This window comes from Phacochoerus africanus, chromosome 3 (genome assembly GCF_016906955.1).
Source record: "Phacochoerus africanus isolate WHEZ1 chromosome 3, ROS_Pafr_v1, whole genome shotgun sequence".
NCBI lineage: Eukaryota > Metazoa > Chordata > Mammalia > Artiodactyla > Suidae > Phacochoerus > Phacochoerus africanus.
In genome coordinates, this window is record NC_062546.1 from 172,461,783 (window position 1) to 172,489,225 (window position 27,443).

The 27,443-nt window shown below is 36.2% G+C and overlaps 1 protein-coding gene across 1 annotated transcript in view; it reads right to left on the reverse strand.

The window, feature by feature from the left end:
* The window catches only part of RAPH1 (Ras association (RalGDS/AF-6) and pleckstrin homology domains 1), a 95,834-nt gene that overhangs the window by 23,741 nt on the left and 44,650 nt on the right, over positions 1 to 27,443 (reverse strand). Inside the window, 3 exon segments of the mRNA XM_047773283.1 lie at positions 1,526 to 1,647; positions 3,991 to 4,150; positions 4,593 to 4,670. Of these exon segments, the coding sequence (XP_047629239.1) occupies positions 1,526 to 1,647; positions 3,991 to 4,150; positions 4,593 to 4,670 (360 nt within the window).

The following is a 27,443-nucleotide window of genomic DNA, read 5'->3' on the forward strand; positions in this document are numbered from 1 at the left end:
GTTCCCAGCTAGGGGTGGAATGGGAGCTACAGCTGCCCAGCCTACGCCACAGCAATGCTAGACAGGAGCCACGTCTATGACCTACGCCACCGCTTGTGGCAACACGGGATCCTTAACCCACTGATTGACGCCAGGGATGAAACCTGCATCCTCATGGATACTAGTGAGGTTCTCAACCTGCTGAGCCACAACAGGAACTCCACCATATCTATTTATCTTTAATTATTCCATAAACTACCCTCTCCAAAATCCCTAAGGTGATATTGCACTTAATAGCCAGCAAATATATTTCTGTGTATCTACTGAAAGCTATACTTACAGGACCTGAAAAGTTTATAAATTATAAAGTACAAGTATGGCAAATTTCCTAAGGTATGTTGAGCTTAACCGATTCAGATGAAGAAATCAGTTAATCTATGTTACGGCTTTTAAAGAAGAAATCCCAATTCTCTGAGACTTCCATGATCTCATTTTCTCAACTAAAATCTGAATTCTAATTAATAGCCTTATGAAACATTTTTTCACAATCATGTATAAAAAAAAAAAATCTGTTGGTATTCCCAAATGTGTATTCACTAAAAAGAGTAAAGACAGGTCATGATTACGCCATCTGGGGAGTTCTCATCACGGTTCAGTGGAAACGAAACTGACTAGTATCCATGAAGATGAGGGTTTGATCCCTGGCCTTGTTCAGTGGGTTAAGGATCCGGTGTTGCCACAAGCTGCGGTGTAGGTCATAGGCAGGGCTCGGATCTGGCGTTGCTGTGGCTGTGGTGTAGGCTGGCAGCTGTAGCTCCGATTTGACCCCTAGCCTGGGAATGAAAGTTTTAGGCTGCCAGTGTGACTCTAAAAAACAGCACTGGATTCTTAAAAAAAAAAAAAAAAGCCATCTGAAGAATAACTATTCAGTAACTTTAACAACACTACTATCCTTCCTCATTACTAACTTTTTATAGCGGGTTTTTTTCCCCCTCACCTACTGATTTCTATAAGATATTTAGGTATTAGGAAGGATTATCTCAAACATTATCTTGGAATAAGCAAAGATACCAAATAAATCAAGGGAACATATATTTAGAATGTGGAACCATTTTAATCAAGATTACTCAGATAGTCAAAATAATTCAAAAAAGAAATCAAAGTGTCAAGTAGATAAATGACTCTAGTAGGGAAAGTTAAATATATAAGTACTTTTCTTTGATGGATGAGAAATTCACCAAATAAACAGCTGGGCACAAAACAGCTCTGCATTAGACCAGAAACCTGGTGAGCCCTGGAGGTAATCCTGCTTCTCCAGGGGCTCACTAACCCCATCTGCCTCTAGGAGACTGGCAACCTCTTTGAGGCCTGACACCTGGGCCTCAGCAGACTTTCTACCTTAGCAGTAGTGATTACTTCTAAGGGGTTTTGCAGCCACAGTGCTCCAACTGGATGGTTGTCAGTCTTTTAACTATGAACTTAGCAGTAATAGGATTATATATTATACACATTTAAGAATTTTACCTCTGTTAAGCTATAGTCTCACCTGTGGGTTTTTGAAAAGTGCGTATTTTTCTATACGTTCCATAAATATAAGCTTGTTTTGGCTATCTCTCGTCCAATTAAGAAGATTTTCAACCAAGTTTTCATGGTCTTCAAAGATTCTCTCTGTTCCAAAATAAAATATCAGAATTTTGTTAGTATTTGTCAGAATTGCATACAAGACAAGGAATCTTGCAAAGTAACTCACAGCAGAATTGTAGAGTCTTAACTGACTTAGAGATTATCTAGTCTTCCCTCTATTTTCAAATAAGGACACACGCCCCAGGCACACTTCCTTCAAATAAGGAAGTCACACCTTCAGCAAGGTAACACAGCTGCTACATGAAGAATTAAGACTAGAATCTAAGTCTCCTGACTTGTAGGTCTTCTTCAGCCTTTTCCTATCCCACCCTTAAAAAAAAACCCTAACATGTTAGCTGCATTTCATAAATCCTCGGTATGAAGTACTTCTAAGAGTATTCAGTTCTTGTCACTTAAAAAATTTTCAAGACGGTTTCTTCTTTATGAGTTTTAATTTTAATTAATTATTTATTTCCTAATTTCCAAATTAAGAATCAAAGAACATGTCCTGTATATTGACCATATATATATTCAAAGAACATATTCTAGAGATACTGATTTTTTGAAATTTCTTGAGAGCTGCTTATGGTCTCATACTGGAATCAACTTTTGGAAATACACCATTTCTGCCTGGGAAGAATGTATATTTTCCTGTTAGTAGTATCCTAAATACATCTATATTCATTTTTGTCTTGATTACATTGATCACTTTAAAGGTTCTTAGATAAAAAGGTTCTACTATGAAGGCTGACTTGTGAATTTCTCCTGGTAGTTCTGTCAACTTTTGCTTTATACACTTTAATGCTATTATTAAAATTTAAAATGATATATCTTCTGGGTGAAAGTGTGTGTTCTCTTAATCTCTAGTAATGCATTTTGCTTAAAGTCTATTTTGTTTGATATTAACATTGTTAATATTATCTTTTGGTTAGTGTCTTTCCACATTCCTTTTCCTTTCCACCTTTTTGTATCTTTAGGTAAAAGGTCTTCTGTAAACAGCAAACAGATGCATTTTGTTTCTTCATCCTAATAATCTTTGTTGTCTATTGAATGATTTACACTTGTCATAGTTTGTTTCCACCATCTTTGGGCTCTTAGTCTCTTGTTTTCTTTTATTCATTTTTCAAATACTGAATGACCACGTATTATATTTGAATCACTGCGCTATGCATGATTAAGTGATAATTATTTAAGGCGGTCTAGTCAATTATATATAAAGTAACAGAGAAACATTTCAAATATGGATCTTTAACCCATGGCCATGGAAAAGGTCCAAAAACTAGCACCCAAACATTTTCTGTGTATGATAGTATTACATCTATTAATGTGAACCTTTCTAATTTCTCTAAGAATACAGATAATTATTATTAGAATATATGTTTATATATGTTAATAAACTTCTAACTTATGGTTTGGTTTTAGGGTTGCGTATGTGTGTTCTGAGAGGGGTTAATAATTAAATTTTTCTCTGGAAATTGCTGTGAAATATTTAAAGACATATAGGTAGTAAGAGCAATGCAAATACATTTTTTAAACAAACTAGCAAGCTGAAATTGATTAATGATCTAATAAAGTCTAATGAAATAATTATGGCAAAGTTTCTATAATCACACAGCCAATATTACAAGAAGAAAACTCTTTTTTTTTTATTATTTAATTTTGGGGGTGTTGTTGGGTAAGGGACTTGGGAATGGATGTCAAAAAGAAAACTTTTTAAAAGAGTAAAAGATGGCATAAAAAAATGAAGAACTTTTAAAATTTAGAAAAAATCATACCAAACTACAAAATATTGGAAACTAAGGCTTAGTACCTCTAGCTAAAAATAAAAAAGATGTGCTTTTTGTTTCCCCTGAAAGTCAGATGTTGTTACAAATGTGAATAAATATGAGTCATTAGCAAATGTGTCATATAGAGTTTTTATTTGAAGGGAAAAGCATTTTGTTACATTAAACACAACTTTGTTCTGGCCATAAGAAAATCTAAAGTGAACTAGAGTTTCCACTATGGCACAGTGGATTATGATTCTGACTGCAACAGCTCAGGGGTTCGAACTGTGGCCCAGTGCAATGTGTTAAAGAATCCAGTGTTGCTGCAGCTGTGGCTTAGGTTGCAGCCATGGCTCCAATTTGATCCCTGGCCTGGGAATTTGCATATGCCGCAGGTCAGCCATTAAAAAAAATTTAAAAAGAAAATCTAGAGTGAACTGGAAATGATATTCAAAGAAATCTCAAAATACTTGGGGGGCGGGGGGAGAAGATAATGTAAAAAAGCCATGGTTATATTATAGAAAAAAAAATATAAAGTTGTCTTCAAGTTGCTTTTATCAGCATGAAAACTGTTCAAATTACAGAGAAATTAAAAAGTAATTGTAGCAATGATATTACTAACCCATTTGTAACTCGGAGATGGTTTCCACCAGAGACCAGTCTAAACTATACCCACAGTGGGATTTGTCCATCAGGTTATCCAGAACTTGCCTCACTGTTTGCCTCTCGTCCACCATCATCGTTTTAGAACTATCATCAGCCATGTGGACTCTAATCACCAGCTAGAACAGGTAAGAAGGAAATTAAATATGAAGCAAAAAACTGGCATTGTAGAAAGTTCTTCCAGTATTGAGTAATGTTCTGAGTAATGTCCTTGGCTAAATATAAATTAAAGCACAAACAATGACTTCATTATGCAAGAAAAATATTCTAAAATTAGGTATTAAATAAACAAATTTGAAGCATTTTAAAAATTAAAATAACAAACAGGTAAGATTATAATGAGACTATTTTGTTTCACTCTTTTAGGAGAATTTAAAACCAGAAAGTTACTTTTTTAATAATGCACTTTATCCACAAAAATTAATGTGAAAAATGTATTAGAAAGAAAAAAACCCTCTATAGCTCTCTACATCTTAGAGCTATGTTATATAAACAAGGTAATTCTTCATAAATCTATAAAATGGATAAAAATCCCAAACTAGGACAAAGCTCAAATATCACCTTTTTCACTTGTGCCTCTTTAATTTTCTCTAGGGCAACTCTGATCTTCTCAGCTTTCAATTTTGCTGCCTGTTCCTCCTGCGAACACAAAGCATTTTAGATAAACTAATGCTAAAATAATGAGAATTTTTTGAGAAGTCTTTTATTCTTAAAGATACTGCTAGCATTGAATTTCAGGAAGAATATAACTTCACACACAGCGAACATTTTAAAAATAGCCTTGTTCACAAAGCAAGAACAGACATATTATAAAGGAACATTTTTAAGATGCAGACTTAAACATCTCTTATAATAAAACTAGATTTTCATATTCTAGTAATGTAGTAAATTGATTTAATTGTAATTTAATTCAACAGATTCTGTCAAGGTGAAGCAGATGAATTTCAGGTTTTGAGATAAGGGAAACTTGAAGGTATCTATGGACCTGCTGGTCACTCTGAATTTACACCCCCTCCAAAGTATTAGCAATATTATGCATAATTATGTTTTGTCCTGTTATACTGAAGATGTTATCACCATCATCAAAAAGCAAAAAGTATCAATTTGTTTCTTTGCAACCATGTAAAAATACTTAATAAAAAATGTACTTTGTTCTCATTAATATAAACCAATACGAGCAGGACACTGCATTATGTTCTAGGTTTTACTCTGCTTTGGGGAAAAAAAAAAAATCACACAATATATCAATGCCTCATGTCACTAAACTCAATTTTGTTTTTTACTAATTCATGGATTTTTTAAATACCAAATATAATTTTACAAATAATTAACATACAGTAATTTCTACTTTATAAAATCTAGATTACAAGTAGTAATAAAACCATACTTAAAACATTTGCCTATTTTCTCCTAAAATAACATGCAGTATTGTAATATTGGTACTTACTTGTACTTTCCAGCAATAGGCCATAGTACACCGCAGTATTAATCTCCAGTTGAAAAACTCATGTAAATAAATCTTTACTTATAATCACGGATTACTTTTTAATGCTAAGCTTTTGATTACACTAGAAAATATCTAAGAAATATATAAAATGCCATATTATATATTCCTTTATTTAATGTGACTTTTTAAAAAAGGGAGAAATCTATTTGTATCAGCCAAACTATCTGCTCTGGATTGTGATTAAAAACCACAATCCATGCATTATTCTTCATTAAAAGCTAAAATTTCCAGGGCAAACCCCCCAAAACTCAATTTATTTAATTTTATTCCCTGTTCTCCTAAATTTCGTTGGCTTTCTTATTTCTGAACTGCTTCTTTTTCCATTTCAAACTTTAGGCTGTCTTCCCTCGTTTCAAGCTTAGTATTTACTACTCTGTGGAACAGAGGAGAAAACAGTTTGCCAGAAATCTGATCCATTTCAATGGAAGCAGTCAGTAAATTAACATAATAACCAAGGTCTGGAAATACTATCTCACTGTAAACCCAATCAGATAGAGAACAAAGAACTGCATTTTAACAATGAAGAGGAGTAAGATAAGACCTGATTCTTTGGCTTTTATAGATATACTCCTTTGATTTAAACATTAAATCATCCTATTTTCTTTATGCAAATACACAAATTACAGAATTATAAAATATGCTGACTGTGTAAAAATATACAGTAGGCATAAAATATAAAATTTAGAAAACTAAACTGTCATTAGAACTCTCAGTTTCTCGAACTCTGTGTTGTAGAGAAATGAAATCTTATTAGTTAAATTACCAAACTATGTGTTTCTGATGAGTAACACACTACTCTACAGAAGAATTTCAAGAACTAGTATTTTCCAGTGGTTTTTATGAAATCAGACATTTGACCAATTGTTTTGGAAGAAAAAGGGAAGCAGTTTTATGAGTGTTTTCTCAATGGGATAATGACTATATGTTCTTCATGGCTCATTTGTCACATACTGGTATGAATGGCTGCTACAAAGAAGAAAAATTTACCAAGGCATAATTTCAAGTTCCACTCCATTATTTCTGAAATACAAATTTAAATCTCAAAGTCTGATAAGGAAAATCTGACAGAATCAATGCTTTGCGTATTTGGAATATAACATGAACTTCTAAAAGGCCATATTTTTATGATATTATAATTAATCTGCAGAAGTTAAAAAAAAGTTTAGAAGATGTCCTCAAAGCCAACAAGCATTTTTTAAGAAAAAAAGAATATTCAAGAGAATGAGAAGATAAGCCATTGACTAGGAGAAAATATTTGTAAAATATTTAACAGACATATCTGATAAAGGACTATTATCCAAAATATACAATAAACTCTTAAAACTCAACAAGAAAATGAACAACTCAATTTAAAAACCGGGTGAAAAACCTGAATACAACTCACCAAAGAAGATTACCCAGATGACAAATAGCCTGTGAAAAGATGCTCAGTATCATGTCATTAGGGAATTGCAAATTAAAACAAGGATATATCACCACACATATTAGAATGACCAAAATCCAAAACACCAAATCCTGGTGAGGATGTGGAGCAACAGGAATTCTCATTCATTGCTGGTGGGAATGCAAAATGGTTTAGAAGCCACTTTAGAAGACAGTTTGGTGATTTCTTACAAAGCTAAACCTACTTTTATGATATGATCCAGTAATTGTAATCATGCTCCTTAGCATCTATCCAAATGAGCTGAAAACTTACCTCCACCCAAAAACCTCACACAGATGCTCAGAACAGTTTTCTTTTTAATTGCCAAAACTTAGAAGCAACCAAGATATCCTTCAGTAGGTTAAGTGGATAAACTGTACTACTTCCAGCTCATATTAATACTGAATTTAAAAATACTGAGTTAATTGGTATTTTTTAAAAATGAGCTTTCAAGCCATAAAAAGACTTGAAGGAAACTTAAATGCACATTATTAAGTGAAAGAAACCAATCTGAAAAGGCCACATACTATATGCTTTCAACTAAGTGACACTTTGAAAAAGTAAAACCATGGAGACAATGAAAAGATTAATGGTTGTCAGAGGTTAGGGAGAGGGAGGGATGAAGAGATGGAGCACAGAGAATTTCTGTGGGAGTGAAACTACTCGGTATGAAACTATAATGATAGATACACATCATTTTACATTTGTCCAAACCCACAAATGTACAACACCAAGAGTGAAACCTAATGTAAACTATGGACTCTGGGTGATAATGATGTGTCAACATCTGTTGATTAATTTTAACAAATGTACCATTCTGGCGGGGGATTATAATAATGGGGAAGCTATGCATGTGTGAGGGCAGGTGGTATATGGAAAATCTCTGTGCTTCCTTTCAATTTTATTGTGAAACTAAAACCGCTCTAAAAAATGAAGTCTATTCAAAAAGGGAATATAAGAATTTAAATATGACATTCTGATATTGGTTAAAAACAATCTTTCCATAATCCTGTTTTAGTACAGTATTATTTACCAAATACAAAAGAACACAACCATTTGAAGCACTGACCAAAAAAAAAAAAAAAAAATCAGTCAATAAGATTAATTTAAACTCCCAGATCAGTTTCTGTTTCAGACTAAAAAGCTGACGCATAGGAAGAAAGGATTAAAGAAATAAAAGAAACCATCAATTAACATACATTAGACCAATTAGAGTTCCTAGCCATAAGAAACCATTTTTACAGAGAGCAGCCAGGTGGGGCCATTTTAACATCCAAATTCAGCTATTCTTCCATTTGCTGAAAATACTACTTACTCTCAATAACGACATAAACTGGTCTGTGTTACAGCTGTCTCAAATTCAAATTTAAGAGCTGAGTCCTTAATTTCAACCTAGGCAAATTTTAGTTTATTCTTCCCCTGTTTATTAGTAAGGATAATCAATCCTTTCCAAGCAGCTTTTTGAAGAAACACTTGCTCAAAATACCACTAACTTTTATAGTCTGAATATCACTAGAGCAAAATTGGAAATAAAAATATTTGTATCAAATTGTAAGATTCATAGTATTTTATACTTCCCGTGGATAATAAGCTCTTCCTCACAAAGTTTGGTTTCATCTACTATACCTAAAGCCAGAATCATTTTTTAACCATAACAACCAAGAAAAGGAAGAAAATGTTTTAAGCTCAGAGTGCCGTGCAAGAAAGCAAAGGTTAATACATCTTTGCTAATGTGTTTAGATTATATACTTAGAAGACATCTAATGGTTTATTTATTCAGGCAATGCAAATCTGTGTTCAATGTCTGCAGGCCAAGTTTAATACAAATAACAAAGCTTCATTCATCTCATGTTCTTTTCCGTTAGTTAAAGTTGACAAACTCAGGTCTTAAGTTTTCTGCCCCTTATCTTTGGACTATCGCTTTCTTCAGGCTGTGTGTCCCACAACTGCCCTAAACAGAAGTAAAAACACCTCACACATAATACAACTTAACTTCCTCTCCTACCCCTCCCCTCAAAAGGGCAGAAGACAGCCCATTTTCTACCTGAAACACTCCTGTGTGGCTATCAATAACCATCAAATGCCAAGTCTTCTCAAATTTACATAAAGGACAAAAACTTGGTGAAGATCTTATGATTAAACGAAAGCCAATGCTGTGGTTACAAAGTGTCATAGCATTCTCTTCAGTGTAAAAATTGGAATACTTAACAGAGAGAGTTACGACTGCAAAGAACTGGCTGGTGAATTCCTTCAACTAAGAAATTAAGGCCTTGTCGGTTCAAAACAAATCAGACTGAAACTAAGGGGCTTAAGAGTAGTTAGCAGTTTCTTTGTGATCAAGTTTATTTCAGATTACAACAGCAATAAAGTTATGCAAATGAAAATGATTCAAAGAAAACTTGGAGTGATAAAGTTAAATGCCCATGAAATGTTCTAGTCTATAAAACTACTTAGAACCAAAATAATAATAGTAACAACTAGTTTACTTCTCCTCTGAAGAAATCATGAAACTGTTACTCTGAGAACTAACATTAACTGAACACCTACTTGCCTCACACCAGGAGGCATGTTACACATGGTATCTCTTTTAATTGTCAATAATGCAGGGCTAACACTATTATCATATCCACTGTACTGATTAAGGCCCCAAGAAACTTACCTTTAAAGACCATACTGGCAGCTACCAAGTGACTACCTACTTGCTCTTCCCATTATAATGTCATAAACCCTTTTGTCCTTAAGGATTATAGCATAAACTTATGGAACAGCACTAAATAAAAAGTGCTTGTCAAAAATAAAAGACGTGCAGTAATACTACTATATTACATTTTCGTAACTTCTCTGAAGCAAAGAAAATGGTGGTTAAAGTACTACAATCTTTGAAACCTTGATGGTCACTAAAGAATCATTCTTTTATATACCAGATGCTTGTCTAGACTGTGCACACTTGGGTTTAAGTGCAGGGGATATGAAGTCCCTGCTCTCATGGAGCTTACATTTAACGAGAGATAAGAAAGAAGTGATAAGTCAGTTAGTGGTAAGTTCTACGGAAAAAAAATAAATAAACCAGGTTAAACGAGCAAGGAGCGACAAAGACGCATTATTAGGTCAGGACGTCAGGGAAAGCCTTTGAATGGTACCCAGAAACTTTCTCTCTCTTGTGCCCTTTTAAGGGGAGGGGTAGGACAGAAAGTTTCTTAAAGGGCATCAGATCAGCAGTGTGTCCTTTGCCCACCTACTCCTATTTATGGCAAAGCAGTCCTGTGCTGGCATTAACGCTGCTCCTAGAAGAAACAGTTTGGCATTGTTTTTGCAGAGGCTCCTGGCTTAGAACTGCACATGGGGTGGTTACTTCATTAACACTGGTATAATGCCAAGTGGATTGGTGGTGGGAAAAGAACAAAACATAAGCATTCAGTTTGCACCCTTGGCCTAAGCAGTCTTACTGCATTCATTTTACTGTGCACTAACTACATGGCATTACAAAGTCCTAGTTGCAAAAGTGCAGATCAGAGGTGGGTCAGTCGGTAACTGTGACACAATGCTTTTTGGTTAAGAAGAACCAGACTGCCACACAGGTGGTATGAAAGACATATAAATTCAATTTAGTTTCAAAACAGCCATGAGCTCTGCTACAGAAGGCACTGACATGGAGAGGCCCCTGTGGCTCTGATTATCTAGGAAATTCTGCCACCTCATCCTTGAATCCATACCCAACTCCACCCTAAATGTTTAGGTTCTATGCTACTGAGTCACCTTCCTGATCAAACTCCTGTTGAATATAATAAGCAGGGCAGCACACTTGAGGCAGCTAGAGTCAGTTGTTGGCTACATAAACCAGTAACGCCACCACTCGGCAACGGCTCTGATGCTGCAATGGGTATCAACATCTCCTGGGCATAAGGAGATGTTGCATTTATCCCAAACTTGCAAACAACTACTCTCCCTTTGGCAGGAACTCTGTTCTGTTCACTGCCATATCTCAGGGTTGTAAACAGTGCTGGCACATAATAGGTATTCGGTAAATATCTGTCGAATGGATGAAGTTATTCTCTTCAGTAGTCTCCCACTGTGTTTAGGGGGAAAAAAACAAACACAACTCCTTAGCATGCCTTCAATGACCTGGTTCCTGTCTGCCTCTCCAAATCCAAATCAAGTCACTCATATCTTCATTCAACTACTGTGGCTCCAGCAACATAGTCTTTCTTCAGCTTCTCTAACATGCCAGGTTCTTTCCTCCCTGGGCCTCTCTACTTGGAACATTACCCTTCACCATCAATCTGGCTTCTTTTTATCCTTCACACTTTAGATTAAATGCTACCCCTTTAGAGGGGCCTCTTCTAATCTTACCATCTAAAGGAAATATACCCCAGTCCTCCCTGACAACTGTTTTCTACTGCTTACCTTGTTTCCTTTATAGCACTTGACATGATTTAGAATCTGTTTACATGCCTGCTTGTAAACATTTACTCTCTATCTTCCTAAGCAGACTGTGAGCTGCTGAGGGCAGGGAGGTTGTCCACTTTATAAAATGCTGTATTCCAGCACCTAACTCAGTATATGATTGAACAAATATCTGTTGCATAAATAGGCAATGGAAACCGTAAAATGTTTTACTTCATCTGAGAGCAGGGTGCAAAATGGACTGGAGGAGGGACAGGCAAAAATATGGAGACAAGTGCAGTGGCTCTAAGAGATATGAGGCTGTTTCTGAGTGGAAATGAAATGGGTGGGTGAACTAAATCAATCCTTCAGATTCTGACAAACTTATTGGAGCGCTGAGACAGTAAGTGAGAAGAAGAAAGGCACCACAGACAGCAGAGGGCTTGAAACTGGCTAACTGGGAGAATGGCAGCATTCTAAACAAAGACAGAAGTGTCAAACAAGAAGATATAAATTGTGAGGCCCCAGGGAGAGTGTGATTAAGAAATCTGAAGACCTGCAGAACTGGAGGCACAGGTCATCTTCTAGGAATTGTCTGACAGCGATCTGGAAAGTGCCTGGCTCTCAGGGAGAGAGATCTGACCTAGAACAGAGATCCTAGCTGAAGCTGTAAGTGTGGATTTCAGGGGGAGAGTAAACAGAGAAGAAGAGCTAAGAAGAATGAAAGAACTTTGCTACGGTTATAATACATGGCTATTGCCTGTTAGATTTCTACATTGCCCTGATCTTTAAGCTACTTCCACCCTATTCCTCGATCTCCTTTAAGGAGAGAAACGAGAAAGCGTTTCATTGTTGACTTGGGTCTTCTCTTTGAGCTGCTACTCCGGGAGATTTTATTTTAGCTTTACTATCTTCTTTTGCAAGTTTATAAATTTAAGAAGTAATAATTTCTTAAAAAAAAAAAAAAACTCCACAAAACCTCAAATACAATAACCACTTAGAGACATCAACCGTAATTACTCTGTATCTTCTTCAGAAACCATCCTAGCCAAGCCTGACATACTTGAATTTAACATTATTTAAATAAAATAACTAAAGACATGACTTGAAAAGAGATAGAAAGCTATTCATCTTCTCTATTCTGTTCTTCCTGTTAATGGTAACAATGGCTAAATTATTTTAAATTGCTGTAAAATACTAGCCCAATGACAATTCAGCTGGACTGATTCAAAGCATTTTGAGGGCACAGAACTGAGAAATTTAAATTGTAGCCTTTTCTTCCAATTTGATTAAACTAATGTAAAGTAAGATTCTGTTTATATCAATACATGTTTGATTAAATGAGGCATTGATAATATAAACAAGAACTAGAAAACAAAGTCTGCTAAAGAAACTCACAGCATGGATGACCACTAGTAGTAAAAATTAAAATTAAAGCAATGATTTTTAGACTTTAAAATGAAATACAACATTAAACTAGAAAAGTACAACACACTTATTAGGCAGACTGTCAAATATTTACAAAAGTTAAATTAGTGAAAATCACTGAAAATATTTCCTACTCTCAGTATTTTCTGATAGTCACTAAGATCATTAAATAATTATCTTCAATGAGAAAAAAAATACCTCCATTAAGAACAAAGGGTCTGAAATAACAAAGCACATCTGAGAAATCTGAGAGCACAATCAAAAACAGAAATTACATTCTACCTACAAGGCAATAAATATTTACATGCAGGTGGAAGAAGTAGTATCACCTTGGTCAGCAAATGAGAAGGTTTTCCTGCAATGTTTCTCAGAAGAAGGGAGGTTTCCCTGTCCAGATAGGAGTGCTTGAGCAGAAAAAGAGAGAGAGAAACAAAAAAAGGCAAGAGAAGTCAGTGGGGGTTTTATGTGTTAAAAATATAAAGTAGACAAAACAAGAATAATTCTCTACCATTAACCTCATATTTTCCCTAAACTCAGTGAAATGTGTTCAAATTAAAGAGGGAAAAAAAAAAGAAAGAAGAAAAGGAGACGGGGGGAAAGACACCATCTATGCCAGTAGGCATGTCCTAGTCCACATCTGCAGATCCCTCACTCTGGGAAAATGGATCACACTCCACAAAGACAACAGAGTGATCTGTCCTCTAGGGCTTGTGGCACAGATAAATAAGTGTCAAAGACCAATGAGTAACCATAGTTCTTCCTCTTATTAAAGCCTATGTAAGACACCACAGCTTTAAATAGCACAATCTTATAGAAAGAAAAAAAAAAAAAGACTGCCTCACTTTTAAATTTCTCCAAATATTTCTCACCAAATCAATGACAGCCACATCGAGAAGAAAAATATCCATAAATATTTTGCTTAATAGACACTTGTTTTCAGTAAAATTTCATTAATTCATTTATATAAGAATACTAATAGTACTGTATTACTCAAGTAAAGCATTTGTATAGCAAATGAGTAATATAAACAAAATATTATGAAGTGTTTCCCTTAAATTGATTAATTCAAGCAATTAGTTTATTTTCATAAAAATGGTTTGTGAATAACATAGTCGCTAACTATCATTTTTCCCCTTAAAATATTTTTAATAATACAGTGTAAGGTATATTTATGTAACTGTATTTCAACTAATATAGTATAAACTGCAGCTGTTTTGTTATATGTGTCATATAGAACTTGCCTGTCCCTAAGTAATTCTAAGTCAGTATTTTTTAATGCTATGTAGTTAACTAACCACCATTTAAAACAATGCTTGGCACAGCTGAGTGGGGTTACAGAAAATATTCTATACTACTATATTTTAGAAATCTAAGTGTGTATCAAGTTATTCTTGAGAAATAAATTTGAGAGAAACATAAATACCAAAACAGCACCTATTCTCATAAAGATCATTGTCACAGATAATAAAACACATTACTTCAAGATTAAAATACTGTTACAGAAAATAGTATTAACTTAACCTTTGCTCATATCTATACTAGGTTGAGTTGGGTTTGCTATGTTGTATGTTACTGTCTGCATTTTTTAGCTTTGTTTTAGTTCAAGATGACCCTTACAAGTACTCCTGCCCCCTTCACTCACTCCTGTGGGTAAAAACACAAAAAACCCTAAGGTTTATAACAAAAATTGGGCATATTCATCAATATTAACACTAACAAGGTCAAAAAGTAACAAGAACAGAGAAAATTATCCCTAGGTCTTCATTTACCTAGATGGTATAATCCCCTGAAGGTAAAGATTAGTTGGCTCATCTATAAAGGTGCAAGGTAAACAGAACTTTCTGAAAATTTCAGTTTGAGATTAATAATCAGCTAAGACCAGGGAAAAAATTGAGATGGACAATTAAAAGAGCAACTGTAACTTTCATTGCTCTTATTCTCATTCATTTTTTGCCATTCACATATAACAGGGAAAATGTATTCTTACATAATTAGGTAAAATATATAGAAAAATGATCCTCCAAATGAGAATACCTATATTCAGATAATTATATTTCAAATTTTTAAAAAATATGCTTGAGGCCATCAAAACAAATTATTCTTTGGTAAATATAATTCTAGACATTAAATTCAAGTTTAAAGAAGAACTTAAAAATTTTACTTCCAATTCAAATCACCTCAAGACTTCAAATCACTAAAAACAAAAAAACAAAAACCAAAAAAAAAACAACTAAATCTCATCAGTAAGAAACGTTATCTAACTGTATTTGTTTAAAGACTCAAAAGTAGAAGTTACCCATTTCGACATACTGAAAAGTTTAAATAAATTAAAAGGGGATAATCATCATGGTTGGTGACCCAAAAATATGCCACATCTAAAAAATGAGACAATAAATAAATTAATTAATAATGAGAGCACAAACAGTAGTTGAACAAGTTCATAAATCACTTTGTGTTTGGGGCAGTCAGGCAGCCATGCACTGCTTAATCACTGGCAGGAAGGGAGGCTGGGTCTCCACGTTCCCTCTAAGCTACAAGTATTTGTAGCAATAAAACCAAAAATCTAGAAACCAGAAGTAGCAACTCCTTCCTTCAATAAATGCCTTAATTTATTTATCTTCCCCTACTGGCGCCAGTCACACATAGCTCTGTAATTCCTCAGAATGCAGGTGGGCATGCGGGAGAACTGGTTACTGGAGAAAGATGTAAGAGGGATGAGGAGAGTGGTGTGCAGGTGGAGGACTGAAAAAAATGAAAGACAGTGGTTTTGAGCATATCGTTAAATCTGCCTCAGGTGTGGCATATGTTACTGGTAACAAAAATGCACATGGCCTCTTCTAAATAGGTTTTTCTTATATTTTCTTTCATTCACCACTAATGACACAAAGTCAGCCTATTTTTAATCCATTTCCCTGGTTTATCAGCCCATTTTCTTTCTTTTTTTGTTTTTTTAGGGCCACACCCGCAGGATATGGAGGTTCCCAGGCTAGGTGTCGAATCGGAGATGTAGCCGCCAGCCTATGCCACAGCAACTCAGGATCTGAGCCACATCTGTGACCTGCGCCACAGCTCACAGCAACACCAGCTCTGTAACCCACCAAGTGAATCCAGGGATTGAACCTGCGTGCTCATGGATACTAGTCAGGTTTGTTTCCGCTGAGCCACGAAGGGAACTCCCAGGGTCCCCACTCCCACGCCCGTTTTTCATTTATTCAACTATTTATTCAACTTTGAGCCTGGAACCATGCCACGCAGTAGAGATGCAAAGGTGACCAAGACAGGCCTTCCCTGCTTTCACAGAATAGGGAGATAACTAACAACAAAAATACTGTGTTAGGTGGTACAGGAGCAAGCAGGAGGTAGACACAGTATCTCTCCCAAAGTTAGGGGCTCAGCAAAGTATTTCTGAAAAAGTCTGGAGTCTTGGAGGATGAGAGAGGGGGAGCTGTGGGTGGGGTGGAGAGCAGAGACAGAGAGCAGATGGAGATTTTAATGGTTCTCAAAGCAGGTGGTGCTTCCCTCAAGGAGGCATTTCAAGAAAATTATGGGGATATTCACAGAAGAGGAGGGGGCATTACTGGTATTTATCAGTAGGTAAGTCAGAAATGCTAGATGCCCTGTAAGCATGGAACAATGTCACATAATAACAACCAAAGTCCCACATCATACATAAATCTTTAATGTCTTTATATGGAAAACCATATAAGATGGGAATTCTGGTTTATAGCAATCTGAGTTTAGAACTCAGTAACTCCATTTTACATATAAGCACGAAGTATTTCTGTGCTTTACTACTTAATATTCAATGACTTCTAGGAATGCTATCTACCATGTAAAATAAGTTGAGGGAAGTTTGCACTTAATTTTGTTCAACATTTACCAAGAATTATTTGTTATGTTGGAAAATCATTTCACCAATGGAAAGTCAGCTTGAAGTAAGACTTTTCAATACAAAAAATGGCAGTATGCGTGTGTACTCTACCACATGCAAGAAATGACAGAAGAGATCTGAAATTCCTTTTAATAGAATTAAGAACTAAAAACTATTAAAAAATAATGAAAAGACATGAAAGGCAGGAATTTCACTGTTTCATTAATAAAAATTATTTTAAAATATTTCACTGTCTTTAAGTTATTTAAAATAGAGCACAAGAAGTCTCTTAAATTTAGTAAAAAAAAAAAAACATAAAAATCATTTCATCACTATCTCATCCCATACTACAAGGCAGGGAATGATTTTGTCACTGCAACTATGAAAAGACTCATCTTATTTGCAAGAATCTTTTACTTCCCCATTTTCTTTTCTTTGGCAACCTATAAATTGTCTCAGTACATAATCCCTACTTCAGTTAAGATTATTTTCCTTTTCTTTTTGTCTTTTTGCCATTTCTTGGGCCGCTCCTGCGCATATGAAGGTTCCCAGGCTAGGGATCCAATCAGAGCTGTAGCCGCTGGCCTGCCCCAGAACCACAGCAATGCAGGATCCAAGCCGCATCTGCGACCTACACCACAGCTCACGGCAACACCGGATCCTTAACCCACTGAGCAAGGGCAGGGATCGAACCACAACCTCATGGTTCCTAGTTGGATTCCTTAACCACTGAGCCACGACGGGAACTCCTTATTTTCCATTTCTTATTACAATATTCGGTTATGTTCTGTCTGCTATTTGTCATAACATGTTTTAATTCTGCTTTTTCCTATAAAAACGAATTCTGATTTTCTCACTTTTCTTTCTTTTTCCTTTTTTTGGTCTTTTTAGGGCCACGCTGGCAGCATATGAAGGTTCCCGGGCTAGGGGTTGAATCGGAACTGTAGCTACTGGCCTGTGCCACAGCCACTCCAGATCCGAGCCACATCTGCGACCTACACCACAGTTCACAGCAATGCCGAATCCTTAATCCACTGAGCAAGGCCAGGGATAGAACCCGCGTCCTCATGGATACTAGTTGGGTTCATTAACTGCTAGGCCATGATGGGAATTCCATTCTCACTTTTCTAAATCCAAAGTTCTTATTATAAGCAGGTGTAGGATTTGACTATATTTTACTGTATCTTTTAATATAGTTTTTAAATGGCTAATCATTTAAAAACTGAAATAGATGTTATAATATAAATTATTTTTGGCTATTTCTCCTTTCTAACAGGTATTGGGGCATGAATTTCATTTTAAAAATAGGTATGGGAGTTCCCGTCGTGGCGCAGTGGTTAACGAATCCGACTAGGAACCATGAGGTTGTGGGTTCGGTCCCTGCCCTTGCTCAGTGGGTTAACGATCTGGCGTTGCCGTGAGCTGTGGTGTAGGTTGCAGACGCGGCTCGGATCCCGCATTGCTGTGGCTCTGGCGTAGGCCGGTGGCTACAGCTCCGATTCAACCCCTAGCCTGGGAACCTCCATATGCCTCAGGAGCGGCCCAAGAAATAGCAACAACAACAACAACAACAACAACAACAACAACAAAAAGACAAAAGACAAAAAAAAATAGGTATGTAGGTAGGTTATATTATCTATGGATTTCATTTGGGATAGTAAGTAAGTGTTATAAATTATTTGTTACAAAATGGGGTATTTGTTACAAAAGGTTTGAGAACTGCTGCCTGGGCAGAAAAGACAGGTAGATGACAATGCAAATATTACACTAAGTGTGGCTGATGCTTAAAAGCGCAGGGGAGAGGCCAGAGATAAGGGTGGAGAAGTGATTTTCTCTAAGCAGGATATAATACATTAGCGGGTTGTGAAATCAATCCACTGGGTTACTACCAATGTTTTTAAAGGATAGGAAGGGAGGGAGGTAGGGGAGGAAAGGAAAAAAAAGGGCTGGGGGGAAGTCTGATTCAGTTGGGTGGGTGAGCTGGGATTTTTTTTTTTTTTTTAAGCTTCATAGATGACAATGAAGCAGAACTGTCCAAAGGAATTTTTTCTTTTTTAATAGCCATACCTGCAGCACATGCAAGTTCCTGCTTGGGCTAGGGGTTGAATCAGAGCTGCAGCGGCCAACCTACACCACAGCCACAGCAATGTGGAATCTGAGCCACATTTGCAACCTACTCCACATCTTGCAGCAATACCAGATCCTTAACCCAGTGAGCAGACCAGGGATGGAACCCACATACTCATGGATACTGGTCAGGTTCTTAACCCACTAAGCCACAATGGGAACTCCTCCAATGGAAATTGAATATGAGACAGAAATGTACAGTTTTCTAGTAACCACATTTTTAAAAAAAGTAAAAAGAAAATGGTGAAATAAACTAATATTAGTGTCTTTTATTTAACTAAAAATATCTAAAATATTATAATTTCAAAAAGTAATCAACAAAAACATTAGTGAAATATTTTATATTCTTTTTTTCATACTAAGTCTTTGAGATTAGGTATATATTTTTATCTTTATAGCACATCTCAATTTGCATTAACATTTGAAATACTTAATAGCCACACAAAGCTAGTGGCTACTGTATGGAACAGTGCAGCTTTGAAGCATCCACCTTTGTCCACCACTGACCAGAGGATACACTTTTGAAGAAATTAGGTTTTCAGCTAAGATGAGTGCAAAAGAGGCATTACACCTGATATCCCCATTCTGAAGAACAGCTTCATTTTTTAACATCTTAAGAAATTTACAGAAGCCCTTAATTTCAGAATTAAAAAAAAAAGTGTATGGTTTCAGGTTCCAACATAAAATTTCTCTGTATCAGATAAGCCACCACCAAGATAATCTTACCATAAGTACTAGTATTCAATGGTACTGTATCATACAGTTGCTCATTTGTTTTTTTGCTCATCTATTTTTTAAACTTGGTTTAATTTTTATTCAAAAATTGAGATACATGACAAGGTTTCACCATCAGGAGTTCTAAAGAATGCATTTCTCCTCATGGATATTTAAGTTTAGTCCCATGGACATGTTTATAGAACTTACAGGTGTCAGCTCAGCCTGTTCTTCTGTGAAGTCAATGTGACGCTTGGCCTGCTTGCTGGGACATCTCAGAGAAATAGCATGCTGTGAAAAATGCAGGAAGGAAGAAAATGATAGGTAAAGGAGGTGGAAAAGGGCAGTTCTCATTATCAGGCAGGAAGAGAAAAAGATCACTGAAATGAATCATTGAAAACAAAACAGTAATGAAAAGTTGCATGCACCTCATATTATGCAAAAACGGAAAAGGTAAGAACCCGATAATCCTAACCCTTGATAAGTGAAGGATAACCTTCTTCTAGTTCTGGACAGTAGAGTACTATGAGAGAACTATGCAGAAAAATTGTCCAGGACCAATTCATGCTTTGAACCTCAGCTGGGCCTTAACTGCTTTTTGGCAGTACTTAATCTTTTCTTCTAAATCATTCCCTCTAAGCTTGTTCTACGTAGTTTCCAAGCAGTTCAAGTTTCTAGTTTCACCCTTCCGCCTCTTAATCTGAGCTTATTTCCCTCCATTACTAAGAAATCATATCTTATCGTGAAGATTTTCATCCTTAAACTGCATCCTATAACTTCATCCGTATTCTCACCCTTCTCTCCAGTCCTATACGAATAAATTCTCCCTTTTCCCTGCCAGAGTTAACCATGTCCTAGAGCCCATGTACTCTCCCTCTAACATCTATTTCTGATACTCAACTGGTCCAGCTTATTGGGGATGGAAGGACAGAAAAATATGCAATTCTTCTGGGTACTCTCCTTTTCTTAAACTATCATTTTCTACTTTTCACTGCCAAGTTCCCTGAATTCAGCTACAGTGTACCTCTTACACTTACCCTTTAATTCCCTGCAATCTAGCATGCACCTTTCTTCCCCAAAGTCTTCATCCTTTGAGTTGTAATGCATTCTGTAATTAATTCTCAAAGTTATCAATGACCTTTTAACTAAGGTTTCTGTCTTTCCTACTATAGTACTTCTTTCCCTGTACTAAAGTTGCTTCTTTGGTTGTCTGTACTGAAACCCTTCTCCTCATATGATAAATTATAACCTCATGAGGACATTGTGTATTATGGTCACAGTTTTTTTTTTTTTTTTTACCCCTTATGACCCAACACAATGCCTAGGTGCCCAAATACTTATGGAATGTATGAATAACTATTTCTTCCTGGCCTTCATGCCACTTGCCCAGCCAGATCAAGACTGTTTTTGCTTTTCTTTCTCTACATTTTCTCATTCAACATATTCTACAGCACTGTGTCAATCACTGCACCCATGGGAAGACTACTATATCTGTATTGCCAGTATCCTCATGCTTAGGAAATAAAGACTTAAATATTAAGGGCTAAAAGGGCAGGATAAAGGCAACCAACTCTCAAATAGTCCAGGAAAAAAAATGTATACTTAGAAAAATAATAAAGTAAATGTGGCAAAACATTAAAAACTAGTGGATCTAAGTAGTGAGTTCTTTGTGCTACTCATTCAAATTTTTGTAAATTGACATTTCAAAATAAAAAGGTGTTAAAAATCTATTCTCTCTAGATTTAATCTCACACAATCTTCCATCATATTTCCAAATGCTTATTTTTTTTGTAAGTCAAAATCCAAAGTGTTCAACAAGAGATGGCTGCCTTTGTGTCATGCTAAACAGTATGATGGCACATTTTATTAAAATTCAATACATTCTTACCAAAGAATGAATACATGCATGTGAAATAACAAAAACAGGAAAAGTGCATATGCAAAGATCAAATATTACCTTAATAAAGATGAAAAGGGATTATGAAAATGATAGAAAGTTTATTTAATGTTAAATAGGTTCCATTTCCATAAAATATTTAAATACAACAAAAAAGTTACCTCCTTTTCTTCATCACTACTTTCATAAATGTCAAAACTGTGCTCAAAACACTTAAGAAAAGCAAATGTAAAGGTCAATTCTGCACATAAGTTTTGCTCCACACCTTCTCAGATCCAAAAACTTTCATTTGTTATAAATCTATCAAGTTCTCCATCAATCTCTCAAAAGCTCTCCACAAACCTCTGCAAAGTAAGTCATGGGTCACTACTTTCTTGAATTGAATCTGTAATGTGTCAAAATATAACTACCATTTATGAGTGAGAATCTTGTGGAGGAGGGGGTATAGAAAAGCACTGATCTGAATATGGGAGCCAAACCATAATCAAGAAATAGCCCTGTGCCAAAGTGGTGGTTATAAAATAAAACTCTTCCTTTTGATAGTTAACACCTTAGATTACAACTGCAAGAAACTGGAAGTTTGTGAGCACACATTAATGTTTCAATAAAACAGATTCACATCCATGTCTTACTGACAAGTATATGTGCTCTTCACAAATACTGCAAATAAGCAGAGCATGATGGTTAAGAATCCAGACCCTGGGGCCTGAGTGCCTGCGTTCAAGCCCCAGCTCAGCCATTTACTGTCAATGTGACTCCAGGCTTACATTTAACCTGTTTCTTCATGTGTAAAATGGTGTAACGGTAGCATTTATTTTCAAGGGCTGCTAAAATAATTAAATGAGTAATAAGAACATTACTATTATGACACGAGTGGGAAACCACCAGCCCTCATCTGAATTTTTAAGCCTCAATTCATTTAGATTAGAGCTAGTTTATAGTTGTTAAATTTTAACAATATATTCGGGATTACACTAACACACCACAAGGTGGAGATGTTACTGCATAAATCTCTTTGCCTTCTTAATACCATCCAGTTCTGCCTCTAGGTCTGGATCTGAGAAGTACTGGTCGGTCTATTCTTGCCTTACTTCCTCAATTCTGTGATGAAGCAGCAGGTACTGCTGTATGAACTCTACAATCAGACTGTCTGGGTTTAAATCATCGGGAAAGTTATCTTTCACTGTAAAATAGAGATAATGGTACCTATTCCACTATGCACTGTACAGATTCAGGGGGTTAAGTCATGTAAAGCAAAATGCCCCAAACAGACTAAGCACTCAGTAGAGCAGTTGATATTATTTTCTATTCCCCCTTCTCTTCTTTAAGACCTAAAACCAAATAAAGACGCTTTTTTTTTACTTCCTCATGGAAATATTGCACAAATTTCTAAGAAATCCACACACTAAGGAACAGGGCACACATGCCAGTATTCTCTAGGTTTTGTGTTCTGAGTGAGAACCAGGCTTTTCCTTTGGCTTTCACTGAATTCAGATCTTCTTTCATAGGATACCCATTCCTTCTATAAATCTCACTAGGCCAGTGAAATCTAGAACTAAACACCAAGTTGGTACATGTGAATAAATTTAAGTGAGATACTGCAACATGACCCTTAGAATTTTTGAATAAATGTCGCTGTAATAACTAATAGCTCCGATCTTTTAGCCCTGTAAGCCTCTTAAAGTTTCAGAAAGCCCCATGCCCCCCTCCCCAAACCTGGTTAATAGTTCAGCGCAAAAGGTTGTTTGCTAAGAATAATTTGGGACTTCAGTGCCAGTGCCACCTGATGTTACAATAAACACAATCGCCATTTTCTTTCCAATACTTCAGAATTTCTGCACACCTTAATTCTGTAACAGTTCTGAAGAGTGAAAGAAGCAAAGAAATTACACTGAAGCTATGATATGCTGTGTTGCCTACATCACAAGTTATAATGTGTGTCCATGAAAGATTTCATTAAAACAAAACAAAACAAACATGAGGGGGAAATATACAACACTGAAAAGTTTTAGTAGCTCATATACTCAGGAATATTTTCCTATTAAAAATTTATAATACAATCATCAAGTGTCCTTATAGACTCAGCAAAACTTTTTGAATCCACCATCAACTTCAGGCAAAGCATCTAAAAGCATTTTCTTTCATTGGGAAAATACAGTTTCATGTATAAAGTTCCAAATTCAGAAGAATCATTAGTTTATACCCTATGAGAAAATAAAGGTCTGTTTTGCCATTAACCTTGTAACAGTAAATTCTACTTTATATGAAGTTATAACATGAAATTACTACTTAAATTTGCAAACTGCTGTCTTATTGAAAAGTACTGTTTTATCAGTTACTGTGACTAAAGTACCAGAAAGTCAGCTGCAGCATATACCTCACTTTGCTTTAGATAATAAAGAGCCCTTATTAGAATTTACTTCAACTACAATGAATTCTAATTTTAAAAACTTGGCAAATGAACATTACTGGTGGATTTCAAAAGAATATTAACTAAAATCATTCTATAATTCATTTTTATGTTTATCCATGGAAAATATTTTTCTGCTAAAGCCTTCTTTAATATTTAGGAAATAATCATTCTTGATAATCTGCTTCAGTTTATTTTTTTTTTTTAAGATACTGATAAAAGTTGGGAGACAGATGTTGCAGTTTTGGAATTCAAACACAGACTTACCAGTTTTTTGACCTACTTAATGTCTTTTTTGGAATAATGCCCCTACCAAAGGGATAGTGGGAGGCTTAAATGAGATAACACATGTCAAGTGCCTGGAAGCAGAGTATTTCAACAAAAATCAAGGAAAAAAAGCCCAAGGGAAAAAGACATACTCTTTCTGTTGTGCAATTATACTTCTGGCTTCAGAGAGCAAGGAGGCAGAAAGATAAGCTACAGAGCTACTTTATTTTTAGATAGTTTACATATCCACATCCCCAAGATGAAATAGTACCAACCTCAAACTGATTTTTCTAATTGGTATTTCTGTCACTGAAATTTAGTGAAAGTTACTATTCTGTCCTGGGTTTCTTTAAAACAGGTATAATTATTGCCTCAAAAGAACTTAGTTGTTAAGAAAAAAAAATTTACTATCAGAGTTTTCACGTGTTACTTCATTTGTAGCACTCCATCCACCATCTTGAAAGAAAATAATTGATGATAATTTTAAAGTACAAGACTTCTAGACAAAGATGTATGGCACACATGCATATATTTAAATGTTAATTCAAATAATCTGATTGCTTCCTATGAGCCAAATAATGTTCTAGATGCTAAGGATACATTAAGAATCAAAGAAATGTTTTAAAAAACTCCTCTCCCCATGGAGCTAACATTCAAGTGGGAGAAGACAGATGAGCAGAATTTTAAAAAAGTAAAATATATAATATTTTAAAAGGTGACAAAAGTAGTAATATAAAGCAGAAAAGGTAGATAAAAAGTAAACACAGGGCAGAGGAAGAAGAGCTCAGCTTTAAAATAGGGTAATTACAGAGGCCTCGCTGGGCACATGACATTTGAGCAATCCCTAAAGGCAATTAGGGGGTCTATCCTGGGGAAGGGCATCCAGGCCAAGAGACAAGTGCAAAGGCTCCGAGGTGGGCTCTGACTTGTGGCAAAGAACAACTGAAAGGCAGTATGGCTGACAAGGTAAAGGAGGGAGAGAAGAAAGACACAGAGGGGCAGGGAATAGGAAGGTAGATTTGGTAAGGTCCTGCAGGCCACTGTAGGGATTTTGGCTTTATACCGAGTAGGATATAAAGCCTTTGGATATGAAAAGAGGAGAGGCAAGATCTGACTTATCTATAATAGGACCCCTCTGGCTGTCATGTGGATAAGAGATTGCTAATGGAATGGTAAACACAGAAAACTAAACACAGAAAACTAGCTGGAAGGCTATTGCAAAAATCTATACCAAGGTGATGTTGGATTGAAGGTAGTAAAGGCAGTGAAAAGTGATCAAATTCTGGATATAGTCTGAAGTTAAGACCGTAGAATTTGCTGCTGGATTGGAAGCAGGGTGGAAAAAGGAATAAAGACACTAGGGATTTTTGCCTGATGAACTGGAAGGACGGAATAGCCATTAACTAAGATGGAGAAGACTGTGGGAGGAATAAGTTTGGGAGAAAAGATCAGGGCTTCCATTTCAGACCAGTTAAATCTGAGCTATCTATTAAACAAGCAAATGGAGATACTGATTAGATGTATGAGCGTGGAATTCAGGGGGAGGGACACTGGCTAAAGAAACCTGTATTTCCTTGAATCTAAGATGATTTAATAGTACTTTCTTGATCTTTATCAGAAACTGTCAACGACAGCTTCATACAACACAGTATCACTGCCATTTACTAACTGTGAGTGACAGGTGCCACCTGGTTTTAGAACATGGCTTCTCAATCTTGGCACTATTTTGGGTCAGATAATTTTTTGTTATGGGGGCTGTCAGATTTTAGGATTGTAGAAGCTACCCCTGGCCTCTACCCACCAGATACCAATAGCACCCTTCTATCACTGTCAGCCAAAAATGTCTCCAGAGTGACCTCTGGGAGGCAAAAATAACTCCTAGTTGAGCACCCTGGTTTTAAAGGGACTAAAATGTAGGAGGGAAAGTATGACTTAAATGAAGTATTAAAATTTGGGAGTTGTCAGTGCGTAAGATCACAAAAGGAGTAGATGCAGACAGAAAGGTTTTCTGAGGACTGCAGCTTCAGGGCACTCCAAGGTCAAGAGATTGTAGGAGACTGAGAACAGCCAATGAGGTAGGTCCACTCCCTCTTCAAATCGCACCCAAAGACGAAGAATTTTGTTGCTGTGGTTTTAAAGACAAACTCAAGAGAAGACCTGTCAAAACTTTGGAAGCTAGACAGCATATAGTCACCTGAGTGGTAAACACTCAGAAGGCACAAGGAAAGCTGAATGCTAAGTAAGCTAGCACTGGAGAAAAGCAGAGGAGCACGCCAATTTACATTATTTGTAACCTCAAATGTCTCTAGAAGCAGCAGAAGTGAAGGTGCAACTAAAAGCAGGAGGGTTGGTTGAAAACATACTTAAGAAAGCAGTTAATTCCCAGATTTCCTCCTTTCCTGCCACCTGCAGTGATCGCAGGTTCAGACCTAGATTCATTTATAGGACCCAACAGACCAGAGCTTGGCACCAGCTTCACTTAGTTCTGCAGAAAGACAAAGACAGCCTGCTAGTATGTGACATGCTATCTTCAGAAGGGATTTATACTGCCCACCAGGGACTTTTTTTGGACTCGCCATTGTAAAAGAAAGATCATGTAACTAAGTACTGAAATCACCTGGGCTTAGGGAAACTTCACAGGAACCAGTAGTACAGTTTAACAACCAATAAATGTAAGTTCAGGGCCTTTCAATGGATATGTTCACACTCATTACAAGAGTCACACGTTGCAAAGCAGGAAGTCAAATTCAGTGTCTTTTCCTAGGCTTCTATATTGCCCACTCCCTCTTCCTGGTCCATATGCACTCATCAATCAGAGTCAATTCACAAATAAACAATATTACCAGGACACATTCTATATTAGTCAAGTTTCTAGTAAAAGAATGCCAGGAGAGGGAAAATCCACGGCCATTCCTCATGAAAAAAAAAAGGGGGGGGGGGTGTCTCAGATCTACTATTAACCCTTTCGACTTAACACAGTGATTCTCAAATGGGGGCATTTGGCCTCAGAGGGAACATGCAGCAATGTTTGGAGACAGGCCTTGTTGTTACAAGTGGAGGGGTATACACAGTACTGGCACCTAGTGTGTAGAGGCCAGGGATGCTGTTAAACATCCTATAATGCAAGGATAGTCCCCTACAAAGAATTATCTAACCCAGAATGTCAATAGTGTTGATGGGTGAGGAATCCTGATGCTGAAGGATTAAAGGAAAGATCACATTGAGGATCATTCCTTATCCCAAGTGGGCTGCTAAGCATATGCCCTCCATGCAGAAGACTGGAAGAATCTTCTCTGGAGAAGCTCGACCATCTGAGAGAAAAGACCTAAGAATGATACTAGAATAAAGACTACAAAAGACAAAGAAGAATTGTAAGAAGATGAAA